This window comes from Lepidochelys kempii, chromosome 8, assembly GCF_965140285.1.
Source record: "Lepidochelys kempii isolate rLepKem1 chromosome 8, rLepKem1.hap1, whole genome shotgun sequence".
Classification (NCBI taxonomy): Eukaryota; Metazoa; Chordata; order Testudines; family Cheloniidae; genus Lepidochelys; species Lepidochelys kempii.
This window is the reverse complement of record NC_136387.1, coordinates 23,811,754-23,833,282: the sequence shown is the minus strand read 5'-3', so window position 1 is coordinate 23,833,282 and position 21,529 is coordinate 23,811,754. Positions and strand designations below refer to the sequence as shown.

At 40.1% G+C, this 21,529-nt stretch overlaps 1 protein-coding gene across 2 annotated transcripts in view; it reads left to right on the top strand.

The window, feature by feature from the left end:
- ATP10B (ATPase phospholipid transporting 10B (putative)) overlaps positions 1–21,529 on the top strand; it is a 247,908-nt gene that overhangs the window by 171,245 nt on the left and 55,134 nt on the right. For both annotated transcript variants that reach the window (XM_073355886.2, XM_073355885.2), the window contains 3 exons: positions 12,930–13,134; positions 17,842–17,927; positions 21,318–21,424. In XM_073355886.2, coding sequence (XP_073211987.2) covers positions 12,930–13,134; positions 17,842–17,927; positions 21,318–21,424 — 398 coding nt within the window. The remainder of the gene's footprint in view (positions 1–12,929; positions 13,135–17,841; positions 17,928–21,317; positions 21,425–21,529) is intronic.

Here is a 21,529-nt window from a genome sequence, read left to right as displayed (position 1 = left end):
TCACTGAATGACTGCATTATGACAAACACAGGGTAGCTGTCTATGTGACTCTCAAATTTACTTAGCATCAGCTTTAAAAGCAAGTTTCAAAATTTCTATATCTGCACTAAACATTGGACATACAACCATGATAGTAAACCCTGAAGTGCTGTAGAGCTCATTTCTTCATCAAGTCAAGTAACAGGACACTGCAGGCTACTGGAAAACTTTGCTGTAATGTGAATTTTGCTATATTTGCTGCTTTGAAGGAAAATCAGTATTTCGTTTGCTTTAAACATTACATTGTAGGGGACAAATCCTGGAGTCCTGATGTGGTTTTTACTCAGTCCTTACTCAAGCAAAATTCTCACTGACTTTTCCTTTTCCACATATTGGTGACTATTCTTGCATTGTTGGCCATAGCAAGAGCAATACCAGACAGCTGGCTTTCTACACTCCAGTGAGGCCTTCTTGTTGTGGCATATACGCAGATTGCCCACATGCAGGATCACCTACCCTCTCATCCCAGTCAACACATGAGCATGCCACACTGATGATGGGTTTTGCCTAGTATCGTGCTCATAAGGCATGTGGACATGAAATATAATTTAAGCATGAATCATCTTAAAATTTGAAGTTTATAAAATAAAAGCATATACATCCATTTGAAATTTTACATTAACTGCAGAAAGATAATTCTGACATCATATTTTAGTGCTCATCTCATGAAGATGCCCCATTGCAACTTAGTGTCATCAAATATTGGTGCCATGTCAGAACATCACTCCATGATTATCTCATGAATCTGTAATTCCATTTGATGTAATATCTACTCTCTCCTCCCTCTTTGTATCCTTTTTTCCCAGATACTGAGGGCATCAGGGAGGGATACTAACAAATCCTGTCTGTTTGCTTAGAACTAACCACTTTGCCTGATGTGCCAGTGTGGTGAGCACTCCTGTGATTGGTGCTCCGCTCATATGCCCGAGAAGCACAAAAGAAATCCATAATTCTACAAGAGCTGCACACTGCTCTAAAATCTCAGATTGAGTATTACTGATCTAGCATCTTGCATACTGAAAGGGGATACCAAAAACAAAGAGATACTAGTTAGCTAATATAGGTCCATTCTACTATTCTTTAAAAACTATCTAGGTGAAACTTAGATTCTCTTGGAATTTTCAGACCTGTATGGTGTGGGTGGATGCATACAACGTGCCCCTGTTATGCAAGCTACATGCATTTTGGGGGCTTCTAGCAAGTTGTGAAGGTGGCTCTAGAATCATAATAAATGAGGTCTGTGTTGTATGCTGCCAAGCAACTTATTGAAACAAATGGCATCAAAGTTGTGAAGGAAAAATTAAAAATTGAATTCATACCGTGGAGAGCCTGTTGACTATGTGGTAAAGGAATGTCTAACCTGCTCAGCTGACTAAACTTAAAAGAACTTCAGATTATCAACATTTACTTTGGTTAGGCCCAAGCTACAGCATTGCAAATCAAGGAGCTGTGAGTTAGCAATTCTCATTGCCAGTCAATGCACATCACTGTAATCATGATCCTTGGTTTCTTTAAATTAACACCTGCCATAACATTATTAATGCCATCACCTGTTTGTGCACGGCTTTAATAACAACATCTTCAAGGTCTACCGCATTATTGTATCTATCAGATTTTTTGCTTCACCAAAAAAAAACCCATGTGTGGTACTTTAGCAGACTGCAACACCAAACTAATGACTAAAGGCAAAGGGCAAATGGGAGTCTATGTTTCTGGTTTAATGAACAGCAGAATCCCTGACATCATGGCAAGGAATGCCACAGAGAAGGTGCTCAGTGGCTGAAACAATGGGTGAACAGCTTATTGAGATGCTACTAGGAGACAAGCAGCAGGCCACAGTCCAGTGCCCTCAGAATTGTGCTTGGGGGTGTCAGGAGGTGACAGAGGTGGTTTGGACTGAGCTTCCCAAAGGCTTTTCAGGTCAATAGGAGCAACTGGAAGCTAATGCAGAATCTGATTAGCAATCATTAAGTAGCTGAGCTTTAAGTGATGTTGTGCTCACTCCATCTGCTGTCAGACAGTATCCTAGCAGCAGCATTCTGCTCTCGGTGCTAATACAAAAAAACCTGGCACCAAAAACATTGAGGTGTGAAATCAGAAAACTGTCAAATGAAAGCACCGTTAAGAAAATGAACCTCAAAGTTACTGGACAGTGAAGTTTGAACAGCAGTCAAAATGCTTTTTGCAAAATAAGTAAATCCATTTAAGTTGATCTGGCTCATTGTTTTCAAAATGGATTCTGACCAAATCAGGTAAATCAAAAAATATATGTATATGATGATAAAGTATTCCTGACTAGTACCTGTTTTAAGTCAGTACAGACTTGGTATTTTTAGTCCATAAGTTAAGAATATAGGCACCTTTTAGCATTGAGAGAATAGTGCTCATGGTAGGAAGCAATAGATTATTTTATCAAGTAGAACGTAGGGTCCTTTTGTGGCATTAAGAACATTCACTCCCCAGACAGTAGGATTATTTTAACTGCATACTTTGGTTAGCTTCTAGAAAATTGCATGTCATTGCAATATCAAGGGTGTTCATTGTTATCTTGCTAGCTTATCATTCAAGGCCAATCCTAAGAGTTTCCAATTACAAGGAACATACATCTCTCTTTGCAAAATAGGACTTATCTGGCTGCACAAACTGCAAATGATGTACAGAACTTTCACCTCTAGGTCACAGGTATGAATCCAGTCTAAGAATGTAGTGACTGAAAGATTGGTACAGAATTCGCCTCTGGGAAACAAGTAGGTCTCTTCTTTCCAAGCAGACATGTGTCAGCCTCACAAAAATCACTTATATGCAACTGTAACAGAGACCCTGGTGACAATGTTGTGAGAGTAGCCAATGAATGAAGCAGCATGGAGATCTAGCTACTTTCTTGCTGGACTGTTCTTTTGTTGAATTTTTTTTCTAGCCTCTCTGTTTGCAAAGATAACCTACCAAGAATAAACAACTGCAGTAATTCTGTTTACTGACTATATAGCATCGACGAATGTAGACTTGATTACAATTTCAATCAGAAGCTACAGATGATGCTTCTTGATATAGTTTTAAAATGTGGAATGTTATCAAATGTATATGTGATAAATGAAAATGTCTGCTTTGGTCCAAATGTGGCACAGTAAATGTTTAAAAAGGTGTACCGTTCAGCATTTTGCTGGAGGTCTAGAAAAAGGCTTTTTAAAAGGCTGCAAAAGATTCTGCAGGGGAGGAACAAAGGAGTCAAGGGTGATGCAGTCACAGGAGAAAAAAAGCAGCTGTCTTTGGGAAGCAAAATACACATGGTTTGGAAGTTGGGAATGATGAATAGTTGAGGACTCTTCCTTTCAGGGAATTGACTAGATGACTATTTCAGAAGGAGTCACAGATAAATCCTCTTCTTTGTGCCCGTGGCTGACTGGCTGGCCTTTTAAGGCAAGCCAGGCTCAGCCTTGCCTGTGACCAGACAGCTATCCCACAGCTGAATGTGATGGAGTCTTAATTATGACTGTCTCCAGTTGCAGGGGATCAGGGAGAAGAGTACTTAAACACGGCTATGAACTCATGCTAAGGAAGAGACCCAGGAGAGTGGAGCAAGAGAAGTTACCTTATCAGGGAATGACCTGGGGAAGTCAGGTTGGAGGAGACACACAGAAAGCAGGTCAGGTTAGTGTAGAAAGGACTCTGAAATAGGGCCCGTCAGGAACAGGGAGATCTCTAATGGAATTGGCCAGAGTCCCCAGGGAATGGAGGCAGTGAAGGAAACTTCTGATTGGAAGAAGCACAGAGAAAAAGCTCTGCAGGGCTCAGGAATAGGGGCAAAAGCAGAGAACTTCTGAGTAGCTCAAGAGAAGCATAAGAATTACTAGTGTGGTTATTAACTTAAAAGTTGGACCTTTGTTACCCTGAAAGGGGACTGAACGTAAATTTGACCTGGCCAGCGGGCGGAGGTGATCAAGAGGGGGCAACGTCCTATTGAGGGGCACAGGGGCACCCTCAAGGTAAGGGCTCGCTATTACAGTGCTCCAGTGTGGCTAGCTTGATTTGTCTCCACTTGGACAGATTAATTTAATTTTTTCTTCATACCCATTTGCGCCCCTTCATCTTCCTCCCTATCCCAGTCTTGGTTTGGAAATCCCAGTCTTGTTTGAATCCAAAAAATAAACTGAGAGAACATTGTTGACCCAATGTAAATAATTTATTCATGTCCCCATATCCAACAATTTTCAGCCACTCTATTTTTTTATGAGCCTTTCTTCTCAGATACGGATTGACCTTTGATCCATGCCCATGGATGCGTCAGTGGAAAAGAGGTCAGAGCAGCAGACAGTAACCGTGGCCCAGGGCACAATGGATTGCTGTTGGCTGACTGTTGGGTGGGCCTTTGGGACAACTTGGGAGGAAGAGAAAAGCATGAGAGATGCAGGCCCATCAGCGGGAGGTGGGAGCAAGAATGACTCTGTTGAAAACCCCTAATTTTGAAAAATCCAGGCCTGGTGGTTGTTCTTTTTGTTCAACTTTTTTTGCCTACGGACTCCTGTTCTTCCTGTACCCCACCCCCTCAACTCTCTCTCTGAGCAGAGACTCCACACTGATATCTCTCATCTTTTCTTATTTATTTAATCAGGTGCTGCTTTTCCTGATTCCAATGTCCTGACACCGCTTTCTGGAAGCAATAGCTCAGGTTTTAAGTTCCCCACCTATCAGAAATCACCTCATGTAGTTTTTAAAATTGCATAATTGTTCGCTTTGTATTTGTTCATTGCCAGAACTGCCTAGATTTGCAAAGACACTGTTTATTTAGCAATGGGAGCTTCAGATTGTGTTGTGCACTTAAATCCATGAATAGCAAATGGACATTGCTCCCTGTCTACGTGAATCACTAAGAGGAAACTGCTTCATTTGAAAGGTCTTATATGGTTTCAAAGCTGATAGCTGGGGTGGTGGTGGCAGTTGGGGTGGGAGGGGTTGCTTGTAAAGAGCTCCTTCCTTCCTTGTATCCAGAGAGAAGGCACTACAAAGTGTTAAAACATACGTGATGCTTTGTACTGAAGAAACTTGTTAATTTCACTGTAACAACTGTATAACAGGTAGTGCTGTAAAATGTTTTTTTGGGAAACATAGTCTTTTGATACAAAGCAAATACATTCATTTAATAGATCTAATTCTCTAGGGAAGAGAGGAAGAGTCTAGTGGTGAGAAAACAGACCTGGAAGCCAGGAACTCCTGAATTCTAATCCCAGCTCTGAAAATGACTCTCCTTGGGGCCTTGAGCAGATCACTTGGCCTTGAGCAGATCACTCTCTGAAAATGAGTTAAATAATACTCTGTGTTGTAAAATTAAAGTTTCTAAAGCTCCTTGAAGATGAAAGGTATTATGCATTGTAAATGCTTTAATCAGGCTCTAATCCCCAGCTGTTTCTGACAGTTTACTCTCTCAACAATTTTATTATTCAGACAACTTTCCTGTAATTTTGTGTAATTCATAAACAAGTTCATTCTTTCAATAGGCTATTTTTAATTACCTGGGCTCTTTGGTCCCTTCTGGATGTCAGGTAATGGGGCTGGGCTTTTCTAAAGATCTTTGTGAGCAAGATTAATGGAAAGAAAGAGTTTGGTAGATATTGGAATTAAACAAGAGGTGGAGAGAGAGAACGACAGGTCTGCATTGCAGCAGTCTCTAGCTCTGTGCCCAGGTATGTCTCGCAAAGGTTATGACACATCATCTGCTTACTGTTGGTTGCCTCTGTCCTTTTGTTTTTATGATCTGTACAAACAGATTCTAAAGTTGTACCAGGAAGGTGTTAGATGCTGTTAGTGTTAAAGGTCACTCAGCATTTGTGTCCTGTTAATACGTGTCCCCACTTTTGTGAAGCATTTAATGCTCAGCTGCTTAAATATTTTTAAGCAGCAATTTGTCAGAGTTGCTGGGATGGAACCTTTTTTTTTTTTAATATATAAATAACATTGAACATCAGCTTAACTTAAAATAGAATTGACTTTTTAGGGTTTGGCTTTCAGCTCATTGTTGCAGAGCTCTGTAAGCAAGGAAATATTTCTTAGCAACCAGCTTCACAGGTGGGAGAGATTTCTGAGAACTGCTGTGCTAACAGAATTAACAAATAGGGCCAGATTCTGTCAGGCCCCTATGTGGATGTACATAGGGGTGCAGAGGATGAGAGTGTAAGAACTTGCTCCCTGTGCATGATCTAGCCACAGTTGCAGGTCTCTGGCTTGCATACGCTCAAGGACTGTTCCCTGGCTAGTGCTGCTAGTTCCATTACCCACCCCAAATGAAGTGGGGGGAAATGTGTACTCATAGCCCTATTCCCTCTCTACCCTAACTAGCCAGCTGTGAATGGGGCACATGCCACACCCTGCAAGGAAGGCAGTAGTGGGCATGATCCCCAGGTGCTCCTGGAAACACAATGCCTCCAAGAGGTCTAGCTGGGGCAGTGCAGCTCTGTATACCTTCATTGCCGACTAATACCTTACAGACACAAGCCTTTAAGAAGTGAGTCAGCTGTTTATAAAGGCATTTTAAAGTCCTCCTGACTGCCATGATATTTTCCCCATGTGATCTCCAGGCCCTTGGCTTTACATTCAGGATACTGGCAGAGCACTGTCCATCTGTGGGTCCAGTGGATTGCTGAACTGGTATTGCACTAAATAACTTGTCCACAATCAACAACATGATGTTTCATAAATGCCCTTTACATCATCCCATTAAATCACCTCTGTTCACCAGTGTGCTATACCAGATAAAGCATAAGAACAGAAAACTACAGTGTTGGTGGCATGAGACTTGTTCAGGGTTCAAGTGCAAACTTATGCAGTAGCTATGCAGGATGGTGAGAGCTCTTCTTTGTCATCGGGCATCTGCAAAATCTTGACTTATGGAACAGTTCTAGAGCCCTCCGATCAACTCAGATTACTTTCAGTCAGAGCTCATTAAATGTGACTAGTATTTGGCTCTAGGTAATGATTAGGCAAATTTGAAATAGACTTTCCAACTCTGAAGAGATGGAGCCAGGGAAGAAATTAGTGATCACAACAGAGTTTGTCACAAGCAAGGGAAATCTGTACTGCCAAATACAAAATGGACCCCTTCACCTTGTAGTGAATGGGGAATCCCTGAGACAACTGCTGATCAGACTGTCCGTGCCTCAAAATCCTTAAAAAATAAATAGGAGTACTTGTGGCACCTTAGAGACTAAAACATTTATTAGAGCATAATTTCCTTAATTTAAGTATCCTCACACCTTCTTGTCAACTGTCTAAATGGGCCATCTTGATTATCACTACAAAAGTTTTTTTCTCCTGCTGGTAATAGCTCATCTTAACTAATTAGCCTCTCATAGTTTGTGTGGTAACTTCCAACTTACCTGTATATATGTGTGTGTGTGTGTGTGTGTGTATATATATATATATATACACACACACACACACACACAATCTCTTACTATATGTTCCATCCTATGCATCCAAGGAAATGGGCTGTAGCCCACGAAAGCTTATGCTCTACTAAATTTGTTCATCTCTAAGGTGCCACAAGTACTCCTGTTCTTTTTGCTGATACAGACTAACACGGCTGCTACTCTGAAAAATAAATGTTGCTCAAGAAAACAGCACTTCCTGCAGCACTGAAGTCAGCACAGCAGCTTCAGAAAGCAGTTTAAAACAGTACTGCTGCACAGGGAGAGAGGGGAGCAAAATAGGGCCCGAGCAGAGCACCCAATCCCTCTTCCCCCCCCCCCCCCCCAAAGATCCCTTGGATCCAGAACTAAGCAAAAGAGACAAACTGATAGACACAAGAGAACACTAGGACCTATGCTACATCCCTCATCCCCAAGCCGTGTGGCCTTTGGCTGACTTCCCCCTGCACTTTCTATCTCAATGACTACTTTCTGCCAGTGCTTTTCTGGATTCAGTTTGAGCAAGGACCCGTGGACACTGATGATGTCATTGGACTGATCCCTGCATTTTTCACTCTGAACATCCTCTCCTCTGTGCTGTTTGGCTTCTTGTAGCAAACCTTTCCCACCTCTTCTCTTCCTTTGTCTTTTCAGTTAACTAATCTCCCTCTCACACACCCCAACAAAGCCCCACTGAAAGGATTTTAAATAACAAAACAAAATTACAGAACTGACATGACATTTGCCACCATGGCATTGTTTGCTTTGCTTATATGTTCTATCCCTTTCCCCCTCCTTTTGTCTGTCTTGTCTATTTGGAGTATAAGCTCATGGGAGCATGACAGATGTCTCTTCTTCTATATTTGTGCAATGCCTAGCACAGCGGGGCCCTGTTTTCAGCTGGCCTTGAGGCACGGGTGTAATAAGCACGATAAATAATCATAAAAATGCCCAGAACAACTACCACATCCTCTCTAATGTTTCCTTCCTATTCAAAGGGATTGAGAAGGTGGTGGGTGAATTAGAAGTTTTCTGAGAAGTTGCAAGTTTTTTTTTTGTTTGAGAGTAGAAAAAGAGCTTGACATCTATTCGTTGAGAAGGTTTTCTGAGCATGCAGGATGGCATGAAAGAAAGCACAAAGTCAGAAATGGGTGAAGGATACAAAAAACAGCAGTGTGTGTGGCGCATAGGAGTAGAAGGGGGAAAAAGAAGAAATGAGGGAAGATTTAAGCATTAACGATTTTTGCTATAAATACTTAGCAATATTTAAACGCATTTCACACCCAGTATATTCACTGAGAGGGGTTTGCAAAGATTCTTACAGGATAGGTTTTTAAGCAATAATGTGGAGTGGATGCAATGAGGAAATGATGCACAATTGCATTGCATTCAAAAATGTTACCAGAAAATGGTATGTGTTGGCATCAAGACGTTCCTGGGTAGCCATATGTTATGTTCTTCCTTTTTAGATACAAGTATTTAAACACCTAGTGGTAGATAATATATAAATTATCTGTCAGTACGTAAGCAGGTTTATTGGGCTTCTATATAACCTATAGAATAGAATCCTAGGAGTCCTGACTTCAAGTCTGGTGTAGACACCAGTTCTTCTCTTAATTAAAATGAAAGTTAAATTCTGGAAAAGCCTTGAGTGGAGTACTGGTGAGATATTTATGTAAAGATGAAAGGAACCTCAGAATGAAATATCTGGCATGGCTCCATGGCCTTTTTTTTTATAGCACTTTTAAAATGAATCAAGCTGCAGAAACTCTTAGGTTTATGCCTGGTAGGCTGTGTTTGTGGGTTCAAAGCCAGCGTTAGTGAGTAGCAAGCGGGGCAGTTGCCCAGGGCCACATGCCACAGGGGACTGTGCGCAGTGGGGCTCGGGCTTTGACTTCAGAAACGTTGCAGAAATCCAGTGAGTGATCAGGTAAGGGAGGCGGGGTGTGGTCCCACTCCTTAGTTTCTGCCCTGGGCCCCAGCGAGTCTAACGCCTGCCCAGGGTGGGTTTTTCAAAGGCACTCACCATTGACCTAACCCTATTCCCACTGTAGTCAAATGTAAAAGTCCCTTTGATTTCAATAGGAGTAGAGTTAAGCCAACGCTGAGTGCTTTTGATCTCACCCTATAGGATGCTTAATCAAGTTACAGTGTCTGGAATGCTTCAGTCATGTGCTGCTTCATTATTAGTTTAGCATTGACCATTCAGAGCTGTTAATATACCTCTGGGCTAACTGGGGTGGTAAATAAAGCCCATATCCCAAGACAGGAGAGAACCCAGCAGAAAAGTGCACGACCATATTTTGTGTGTCAGGGTGCAGAGCTGGATAATCAGAAAGTGTGGAAGAGAATTCAGTGAGCACATCAGATCAGCTTCCATGACCATGTTGAAAAGAGAGTCACCTGCACAATTAAAAGATCTGTTCCAAACTTCCTAATGAGACATAAAAAGAAAAAGAGGACTTGAGGCACCTTAGAGACTAACAAATTTATGTGAGCATAAGCTTTTGTGAGCTACAGCTCACTTCATCGGATGCATTCAGTGGAAAAACATAGTTATTAATTAAGGGATAACGCTCCAGGTGGAGAAGTATACAGGGCAATAAATAGCCTTTCTGGTAATTAAACACCGAAGAGAAACTGGGGTGTTGAATCACCACTTAAATCATTTAGTAAGCATCTATTCTAGTATCTTTCCCTATTGTAGGTTCAGAAGTAAGATACTTCAACAAACCACATTACAAAAATAACCTCTCTCTTGTAAGGATTTAAAAGAACTATGCCGCTGTTTCCAGCGCAGACTTTCAATTGACCATTTTTATGGCATGCTACAAGATTCTTTAGTTTGCATAAGTTTTCCCCACTAACACTAGCTGATGGACAACTGAGCATCACGGAGGAGGACGGGGGGAAAAATCCCATTACTAAATTAAGAAATTATGCAGAGAAATGAATGTGACTTGTATTTATTGCCTGGGTACGGAAATGATGAATATTTCAGAAGTTTGAAACAGATAATCTAGGGGTCAAGGCTTTGATGAATAAACTGTTCAAACGAAGGGTTAAATAGGATATAATTGTTAAATGAAAATTGAGTGATGTGTTAGGATACACATGCTACTCCAGAGCAAGAAAATTGTATACACCTGGGGAGTCAAAGAACACAAACTTGGTGGTAAGCTAGCAAAGCAGGAGGAGTGGAAATATAGCAAATATATCACAGCTGTGAAGAAGATTCCTCTATTGTGCAGAAAGATAACTACTTAATACATTTCTGCAATGGAAGATTCTCTGGCTTTCCTGTTTTGACTAGTGCAAAGGTTGCAGGATCACTTAAATCATCTGGGAGCTGGGGACAATCCATGGATTCTGGTATCCAGGAGGCAGACATGAGGCTGGAGGACTGATTTGCAGCTGTGTAGTTGTGTGGGAGGATCCCTCTTTCCAGCCCACTGCTGAGGAGGGTCCAGTCCAAGCACTCCTTACTGGGGAGAGCTGACCTCTGGACCTAACCAATGAATTACGCTGTTTTAAATGGCTTTGTCACTTCTCTTCAGTCAGACTATACCCCACACATGCTGTATATGAAACATGCCCTAGATTTCTTTATTTTAGTAGCAAACATAATAAGCAGAATTGTAGCTAATTCCTGCCCTGTGCGCTCTGGTTTTAGGAGAGGACTAAAAGTGTCCAGCATCAGAACACACTAATAAAATGTTTGCATATGCCACAGATACTTTGCTCTGTGACACAGCTAGGCCAAAATGCAGCAGCCAAATCAACCATCTTGTGCTTCCATTTATTTCCTGTAACACACGACTGGCCTGGGGATAGGTCTGGTAAAAAGGCCTGGAGACGGGCCTCAGGGAAAAATCCAATATAATAGAGAGTTTCACACATCCACAGGGAATCTGTGTGGAATCAGAACTAAAGCAGGCAGCTGAGTATCAGAGCCAGAGAGGCCTGAAGCAGCAGACAGTGTTCCAGTGACCCCAGATCTGCTCAAGCCCAAAGCTGCAGTCTGCACTCACTCTCAAAAAAGCTTGCCCTTACTTGAACCATAGAGGGAAAGTCTGTTCCGTAGTTCTTATTTTGTTTATTATACTTTGAAACAAACCATATTCCTTTTCCTTAAGTCCCGAGGCTATAATTCTTTTCTGTTTTCATTCATTCAAAACCTGTAAATGTTCTTCACCTTAAGATTTTCATTGCCCTTTAAAAAACAAAAATCACAGTATGTTTCTTATTTTTAATGTGGTACCTCTCGGTTGTTTCATGTGTTGAAACTATGCATATGGGCTAAGCTTGAGAATTGTCGTAACCTTTCAATATTTATGAACCAGGGAGAGCTGAAATAACTGCAGCTGAGAAGTTTGTCTGACTTGTTCAAGTGTCTCTATTTTGGTGTTGGGAAACCCCAAGGAAGTAGCCTTCCAGTCTCAAGTAATGTAGCATTTTCTGTGGAATGTCTGAAACTCACAAAAGAAGTTCCAGAGTAACAGCCGTGTTAGTCTGTATTCGCAAAAAGAAAAGGAGTACTTGTGGCACCTTAGAGACTAACCAATTTATTTGAGCATGAGCTTTCGTGAGCTACAGCTCACTTCATCGGATGCATACCGTGGAAACTGCAGCAGACTTTATATACACACAGAGAATATGAAACAATACCTCCTCCCACCCCATTGTCCTGCTGGTAATAGCTTATCTAAAGTGATCATCAAGTTGGGCCATTTCCAGCACAAATCCAGGTTTTCTCACCCTCCACCCCCGACACACAAACTCACTATCCTGCTGGTAATAGCTCATCCAAAGTGACAACTCTCTACGCAATGTGCATGATAATCAAGGTGGGCCATTTCCAGCACAAATTCAGGTTTTCTCACCCCCCCACCCCTATACACACACAACTTGATGATCACTTTAGATAAGCTGTTACCAGCAGGACAGTGGGGTGGGAGGAGGTATTGTTTCATATTCTCTGTGTGTATATAAAGTCTGCTGCAGTTTCCACGGTATGCATCCGATGAAGTGAGCTGTAGCTCACGAAAGCTCATGCTCAAATAAATTGGTTAGTCTCTAAGGTGCCACAAGTACTCCTTTTCTTTTTGAAAAGAAGTTCTATTCAGTGCATCTTTAAGGCTTCAGTCTTAAAATGAGATATTTTTAAAAGTGCCCACCATTGAGAGGCTTAAAGACCTAATATTGTTTAGTAAGAGACTAAACATGACATGGGGTGATGCTAGTGTCTTAGACAGTTATCACCATGGTATCATTTTACTTCGGTTAAAGAGCTTATTGCGTATGTTACACAACTTGCTTTCCAACAGAAAGTGCCGAAGTGATGCTATGAGACTACAGATCAGTGCTCTGTTTTCCTATGCACCAAAGCTTAAATTATGGAATAACCCGGTTTTCTTTTCTTAAAGAACTAGTACTTATAGCCTTTTGCTCCTCATGTGGCTATTCAAATGTGGCACTTCTTTAACCCAACAGGAAAGAAAGCGACTATGTTGAGAAGTGCTGGAAAGATGTGCGAGTGGGAGACTTTGTGCAGCTGCAATGTAACGAGATCATCCCAGCTGATATCCTGTTACTGTACTCCTCCGATCAGAATGGGATCTGTCACTTGGAGACTGCAAACCTCGATGGGGAGACCAATCTTAAACAAAGACAAGTTGTGAAAGGGTTCTCTAATCAGGTAGGCCTGTTGGAAATGTGACAATATTCAGGCTATTCTGCCTCTGTTTCCATGACAACTAGTGTCATGAAATGCAATATAAGCATGTTCTGAAGGGCTGAATACTACTTGCTCAGTCTCATACAGCCACAGATCCATGCCATCTCAGGGCATGAATGTATAGTACGGTAAGCAACAGATTTGTGTAGGTGTGCTACAGACATGCACAATTATAAATGAATGTTATCTGACACAAATAAGTGCTTATATTACCGTGTTTCCTGCTTGTAGGACCAGATGACAGTACCTTCTGGGTTGCAAGTGGTATTCTGCTTCCCATTGGGCACCTGAATCTGCAGTGGCCTTTTCCCAATGTCAAAAGAATTCCATCTCCTTTAGACTGTGATGGGATACAAGACAAAAACAAGAGAGTTGGGTGAGGGATGACCTGCCTTCTGCACAGAACTAGCAATGTAATTCACTACACCCTTTCCAATTCAGTCTTTCTGCAAGAAAGAATAGGTGCATGTTTGTGCATAGATTTGGGGGTGTAGCTTTCACCGCATTCCCAGCCACCCTTATGCCCCATGAGTTTTTATGGTTATGTTCCTAACCAGGACTTTGGCATATATTAACTAGTGGATAAACAATTCTAGTGCACACTAAGCTGAAAATAACTTTGTGAATGGCCCTGCCTGAGAGTACAATATATTATTGTGTATGCTATTAGGACAAATGTGAATTTGAATTAAAATTGAAGATTGGCTGTCTAGTCATCAGTTTGAATGTTGGACAGTGAGAAATTAAATATTTGATGTTGACATTATTGCATAGTTCATATTGTTCCTTTCTCATAAGCAACTGATTGAATTATTCATTTGGTGCCACTTTTTGAGAAATCCTAAAATTGAGACAGTTTGACATTAGAAGAGTTGTATTCTTCACACTCTTGAATGACTTTTCAAACATACTAGTGACAGGTGTCAGATAAGACAAACCAAGTTTAATCAGCTACATCAGGAGGAATGGAACAATTTGCACTATTGGAATCATAGTTGTGAATAGGGCAAAAATAAAGAACATGTAGATAATTCCTGGAATTAAACATCAATGTTTTAGTTAGCAGGAAGTGAGAATATACATAAGGCACAAAAATAGGAACAACTATTGCAGAAATCTCCAAATAGATATTTGTACCACAAAAAATGTTTCTTTTTTTTTTCAGTCCCATATTTAATTCACTTCAGCAGTTCAGTAGTTAGGTAGAACTGGCAGCAAGTTCATCCCCCACTCCACCCACCTCATTTAATTCAGTGGAGACTCTTACGGCTGTTATACAAGTCATTTCTCAGAGATCTTTAGGGTCTAAGGAAGTTAATGCTCATAAGATCAAATGCAAATTGTGGTCTTTTTTTTTTTTTTTTTAAGGAAGAGGAGTTGTACTTAGATGAAAATGTCTGTGAAAGGATGGGGAGAGAACAAAGAAATAATTTTACTCAGTAGGTTTTATGTTTTGTGCTTTTCAGATTTCAGAGCCCATACTATTATTTTGAACAACAATAAAATTCCATTATTTCAGATGACTGATGAAGATAAATGGAAATTGAGGGCAATAAGCACCTCCCAGCATCAGGCCCTAAATCAGTATGGGCCATTACACTGATCTGTTGTTTCTTTCAAATCACTTGTCTTCCCACTAGCTTTTGTTCTAGCTATTAAGGTACAGGATAATAAACTGCATTGTGCAGTAACTATTATCTAGCTGCTGCACGTTCTGAATTCTCCACTCCATTTACAATATGAGAGGATCTGTGGTTTCAGTTCATCTCCTAATGCTCCAATTAATATAATCTTCTATTAATCTAATAGTTTTATTTGTCTGTTTATTTCACCGTTTAAAAATTGGTCCTAATTAAAATTCCCATTTAATAGAATTGCAGGCCACAGTTAGTTTGCATTCTTAAGACTATTTACTTAATTGATTACAGCAGTCCAAAATTGTAGCTAGTCCTCTTTGCAAATGAAATGAATATATTTACTTTATTACATTAAACATGAGGCTGCTTTCAGCACAATTGATCCTCTGATGAAACAGATCATCGTCATTAATGTTACAGTTCAGGGCAACTGCACCTGTATTTCCACCTTGTGGTCCCTCGAGGGGACCCACTCTAAGCTCCCTGCTCCTCAGCCATCACCTCTTTTGGGCAGAAACCCACATCTATGTCCCTTCTGACTGGGATTTTTTCAGGCTGCGGAGTCCCCTGCCTAGATTTCGTGACGTCCCCAGCAAGCCAGACTGCCTAAACAGGCCAGTGTCTGTACTGTGTTTTCTCTCTGAAGGCTATGAACAGCGGTGATGGACAACGGTCACAAGTTACTACACCACTTTTTCTAAGCAAGGACATTTATTCTTAAGATGAAAGCGCTACACAGAAAACACTAACAACTATAAAAGAAGCTATGCACATGCTAATAAGCCTACCAGAGGTCACCCCAACTCCAAACTTGGACTCTGGTAGGTGTCAGTCTTCCAAAACCCACAATGGTCTCAGGTTTAGTTCATAATTGTCTCAGATTTGGAACCAGAGAAAGCAGCTGGGCAGTTCATCGATTTCTTAATACAGCTGTGGCTTTGATGTCTAGTATCCAGGAACAGGTAATCAGCAAACCAAAATCCTCTCCTCAGAGAGTAGCTTCAAAAGGTAGGGTTTTTGCATAACTGGAGATGGGGAACTTGCATTTACCTCCCCTTAGGCATTTCCCAGGAAATCCACTTTGCAAATGTTGTCCCAAAAGTCCATTCTCATCTGGTATGTCCTTCAGTATAGTCCTTTGATCAGACAGGCCTTAAATCAGATCTCTCTTCCTCCTGACCCCCAGAGGTTACATAAAGTCTCAGCCCACAATAGTACATAAACTTTGCATAGAGTACAATGGACCCCAAAGATACTTAAACTTAATTCAATATGGTTTTACAAGTATATTGCAGGAAATTGCCATATCTGTCGCAATTAGTTCATAAAGTCGGTTAAGAAATTTTGAACACTTCAAATTTTTGAATTTATCTTGTGCACGTGCTTAAGTGTTTTGCTAGATCAAGTCTATAGTTCCATAAACCTCAAACTATCTATAAGCTTTGTAACAATAAGTAGGAGAGGCTCTTCTTAGTGCGAAGAGTTGAAACTAGAGCTGATTGAAAAATTGTTGGTGAAACTTTTTTTTCTTGAAAGATGCTATATCATCAAAAGTGAAATGCTTCACAGAATCTTATTGGTTTCAACAAAAATTTTGCTGGGAAGTTGTCTTGGCTTCAGGATGGAAAGTAGGAGGTGCAAGAGGGAAATCAACCCATTCCAGAATAGCCAATAGCCCAGTGGTTAGGATACTCACTTAGGATATGGGGGACCTGGGTTCAAATCCAGGTCTATATCACAGTTATTGGCTATTTAAAGGGGTTTCTTTTTCTCTGCTTTCCACAACCGAATTTCAAAAAGTTTCATTTTCCTTCACATGGAAATGAAAACAAATTTTTAAACTTCAAAATGTTTCATGAAACTAAGTTTTCTGCCCAGCATAGTTGAAATCTGTATATTTTATTGTATAGATTTAACATAAACCAAAATGTATTGAACTACATATTTAACAAGGAAAAAAGAAGAATAGAAAATATTACATTTGTGTGATATTACCATGTTACTGGTACCTTATGAACTACATCTTTTGTATTTCCTACCTTTTATATTATAACTGACCAACCCGAATGTTAAACAAAACACAACATTCTGCATTAATAGCAGGCCATTCTCAATCCGTCAGCTATTAACTCAGTAACAGCTGTGTTCTGAGTTAAATGTGCTTTGGACTCAGATTATTTAGCTTGGTTATTACCTTGTTACCTTCAAGTTACCTAAACAAACCACATGCCCTAATGTATGGTTTTTGCATGTATAAACTGTTGACCTCAGTAAGCTTGGTGGAAAGCAGTTTGGATTGTGGTGGTATCTAGTAGTGTTAGAGGTTAGAGTTTAATGAACTAATCAGTTTGTTCCCTTCTCTTCCTGCTGATTGTATGTTTGTTGTCAGCACCACATCATGTTGTGAGCACGTCACTGGGTATTTGTGTACTGTGTAAATGTTGAAACAATAGAACTGGAGCTAGTGCTCCCAGAAAAGCCGAAGATTGAATGAAATGTCTACTATGCTGAATGGGATGAAACTGCTCAGTTAAATCTAAGTATGGTCAGTTTTACTTTTTGTTAATTGCATAAGGAAAAGGCCTGGATTGATTTACATAAAAAAGGTTATATTGTAAATACCTCATCAAAACAAGATTATTGGAGAAGCTAACAACAACGTTTGACCAACTTCTGCCTTTGGATGCATCCACAGCTCACTGAATTCAATAAAAGCTCTGGATACAAATCCAAGGTCAGAATTCGTATTTTATACAGTAATGGGAGACAAAAAACTGCATGTGTCTGTATGTTGCAAGCCATGAACTTGCCCTCAGGATCTCTTGCCCATTGATCTTTATTTTGCAGTAGTGAAGAGGATCTGCAGGGATTGTTGCATTCGATCTAATGTTATATGACCCTTCCAAGAAAAGGCTTCCCGTGCTAGCAACCACAGACATGTTTTCTAGTCACAACTACCATGAGATGTTCTGATCGTTACATTTTTATAAGTATATGTTGAACTTAATTCCCAATGTATTTTCTTTTGTAGAACACTCCATTTGATCCAGAATTTTTCCAAAACACCATAGTCTGTGAAAAGCCAAATAATGATCTCAATAAATTCAAAGGTTACGTGTAAGTACTTGCTATCTGTTTCTATAAATGAGTCAAATCACCTCTGAGCTTTAAACTATCACGTTTTAAAACTAAGTATTTTACAGGAAGTAATGGGTTTAGAAGCTCCACCATTGTCTAAATGTGGGCTGTGGAAGCTGTGTTGTAGGTCCAATGTAGATGGGATTTGGAGTTTGTGACTAAGTCAATGCTAATACTTGGGTTTGGATTCAGTGTTTCCAGAATCACATGACCCCTTCTCATGAGGTTTCAGCTATGTCTGAACCCAGATATAGGTCCCTTTAAATTTTAAATCTGACCTGAAACCTACACCAGAGGGACTTGTCTGGGCCAGGGTCTAAATCTAAATCTCTCCTAACATTCAAAGTGGTTCAGGTTCAAGGTTCTAGTTTCTTTATGTGTATGTTCACAGGAAATAAAAGGCATCCAGGGATGACCTACTGTGGTCTAATTTTCTTGTACTAGCAGAAATCAAGAGTAAATCCACTGAAGTCAATGGGATTATACTAATGTAAAATATGTGCAAGTGAGGAAAGAATCTGCCTCTTATTTTCTGTTACCTTTTGTAAAATGGTTGTAAGAGGCATACATTAATGCCTTTTCAGAGGAGCAATGAGAATATTAAAACTTCTGGAAGATACAGGAAGGGCCAGTTTTTTTGTTGGTGTGTAGTCACTGTACTGCTCCATTGGTGTAAACCCATATGAATCTGGCCTGGAGGATATACCCAGTGTAAGGTGATCCTCCACTTACTCTCCCATCTGACACGTTAGAAGAGTCAAGAGGTGCAGCTAGGAAACCCCTATTTAATATTGATCTAGTTTTGACCTCTTGGGACCAGTTGCTTGGAGCGTAAATTATGGCAGCCCTCTCAATTAGGCTGCTGTTGCACAGGGCAACTGGCCCTACATAGAGGCTGCACCAGCATAAGGGGAATGCAAGAATGGGCTGTATTTCGCCTATGCACACACACCGACTGTACTGTCTGCAAATCAGATGGAACCAAGGATCTGACCCCAAATTTTGGAACTCTAGCAGGAGTTTTATGTGGGAAATCCATTCCAGAAATATTTACTACTTCCCGAGCTTAGTGGATACAGAATCCATTCAGTGTTTCTCATCATGTTGGTCCAAGGACAGCAGGAAGAATCTTCAGCAAAATATATTCATTGTAGTTTAATGCCTTTAATGATCAATGAGGCTTCAGTTCTTCCCTCTAGTTTTACTATGGATTAAGACAATTTAGAAGCCTAGTCAAAGGAAACCAGCATTATTTTAAGCAATTTTCCAACAAAAGTTGATGTTCCAACAAATGAGTGTGACCCAGCATACAATGAACAATGTCTTCAGCAAAGAATTTGCTCTAGGACAGTGGTTCTCAACCAGGGGTGCGTGTACACCTGGGGGTATGCAGAGGTCTTCCAGGGGTACATCAACTCATCTAGATATGTGCCTAGTTTTACAACAGGCTACGTAAAAAGCACTAGCAAAGTCAGTACAAACTAAAATTTCATACAGACAGTGACTTGTTTATACTGCTCTATATACTATGCACTAAATGTAAGTACAATATTTATATTCCAATTAATGTATTTCATAAATATATTGTAAAAATGAGAAAGTAAACATTTTTTCAGTGACACTTTTGTATTTTTATGTCTGATTTTATAAGCAAGTAGTTTTGAAGTGAGGTGAAATTTAGGGGTATGCAAGACAAATCAGACTCCTGAAAGGAGTACAGTACTCTGGAAAGGTTGAGCGTCACTGAGATTCCTCCAAGAATCGTTTGTAAGTTGTAGTTATTTTCTTTAGCTTCACTATAAAACTATAGTAACTCCAAAGAACTGGCTCTGCTGAAATCACAATGCCTGTCTGACATGCTTGAAAAAGTGTCCCTTCCTGGATTGAAATTTGAGCAAAGGGACACACAAAGACTTTTAGGAAATGATCTTACCAATGCATTATCTAGACGAGGAAAAAAAGAGGTTGCTGGAGTTTTTTGTGTGTTAGTGAAGACACTTAAATTAATGCAGTTTAACTAACACATTACTACTTTACACTGCTACATCACTGACTGCCTGATGTTCATGTGCAAATTGCTTTTTTGTGAGCAAATGAGAAACTTTGGGCACCTATTACAGGCTGCTTTTGAAAATCTGTCCCTTCATTCCCATGACTGATTCATGGGTTTACATTGCAAACTGGAGCGTGTGCTACTTTGCCTAGCTCATGAAACTTAAGAATAAAGTGATTCCTAACAGTCATGGAGTTTGTTTATAAACATTCTGACCTAATTCTTCATTGCCTTGCACCTTGTGTTGTCATTTACAAATGGGCAAACTGGCTTGAAAACATTGTGAGTGCACTCGTTTACCTTGCATTCATTTGCACAGGTGTAAGTGATTATACAAGGTGTGACGTATTGTATAATCAGGCCTCACCTATGAATAATATCATACTTAACCAACAAAAGTGAGGCTGCATATATTTTTAAAAAAGTAAATGGAAGCCATGAACACTTGGGAACCTCCTGTTCAATGCTGATGTTTAAAGTAGCAATATCAGTTCCACCATATTAGGACTGACCCACATCATAAATCCCAACTTGAACCTCAGCAGGAACCTAGCTTGGTGTGTAATCGAGACTTTGAAAACATCAGACTTTTGCTGTTTTGTCACTGGAGGCAGATAATGAATTGTTTACCTGAAGGAATATCTTCATAGTGATTTGCTCAGCATGTAAATCAAACCTCCACCACTGTCCATCTTACTGGCAAGGAAGTCTGTCTTGTGAATATGCATCCTAAACTGGGACTCTCAAGGAGGAATAATGCTGGAATCAATAATACAGTGAAGGGGAAGACTCACAGGCTTTTTTGAAAAATCTCTCCTCCCAGCTGGTGCATCACAGAGATGAGCTCCTGAATGGTAACCACAGCAGACAAAGGATATTATTTATATACACGTGGTATCTGTACAACTGTGCTTCTACAATATTATAAAATCTATTCATTTTAATCATTAACCTCGGAGAGAGAACACCTATAAGATTTCTCTAATAATTCCCTCTGAATTGTGGGTTAAATTGCACAGTTTCTCTTATCTTCATTTATTAAATACTAAATCTGCCAGGCAAAGAACAGAATCAGAGGCTCCAACCACATAATTTATCTTCAGATTTAAATTTTGATGCTTTAGTCCATACAGACAGGTTCTGTATTATAAGATACAAAGACTTCTATACACCTCCAGTGTGGATCCCTGACTGAAGCCAGATACAGTGAAACATTTCTCAGTCGTCACAATTCACTGGTTCAAACCTGAAGGGAAAAAAAATACATAGAACAGAACACAAAGGGAAATCATATCATTTTATTTTCTTCTTTGTAGGGAGCAGCCTGATCACAAACGGATTGGTTTTGGAAGTGAAAGCCTTTTGCTTCGTGGCTGTACAATCAGAAATACTGAGATTGCAATAGGAATTGTCATTTATGCAGGTAACAACTCACTTTTTACCCTTTCATTTAGTTAAGCATGAAGTTGCTCTTGAAATATCTTACAACGAATACGTATAGTCTAATACTAAGCCATAATATTTTACT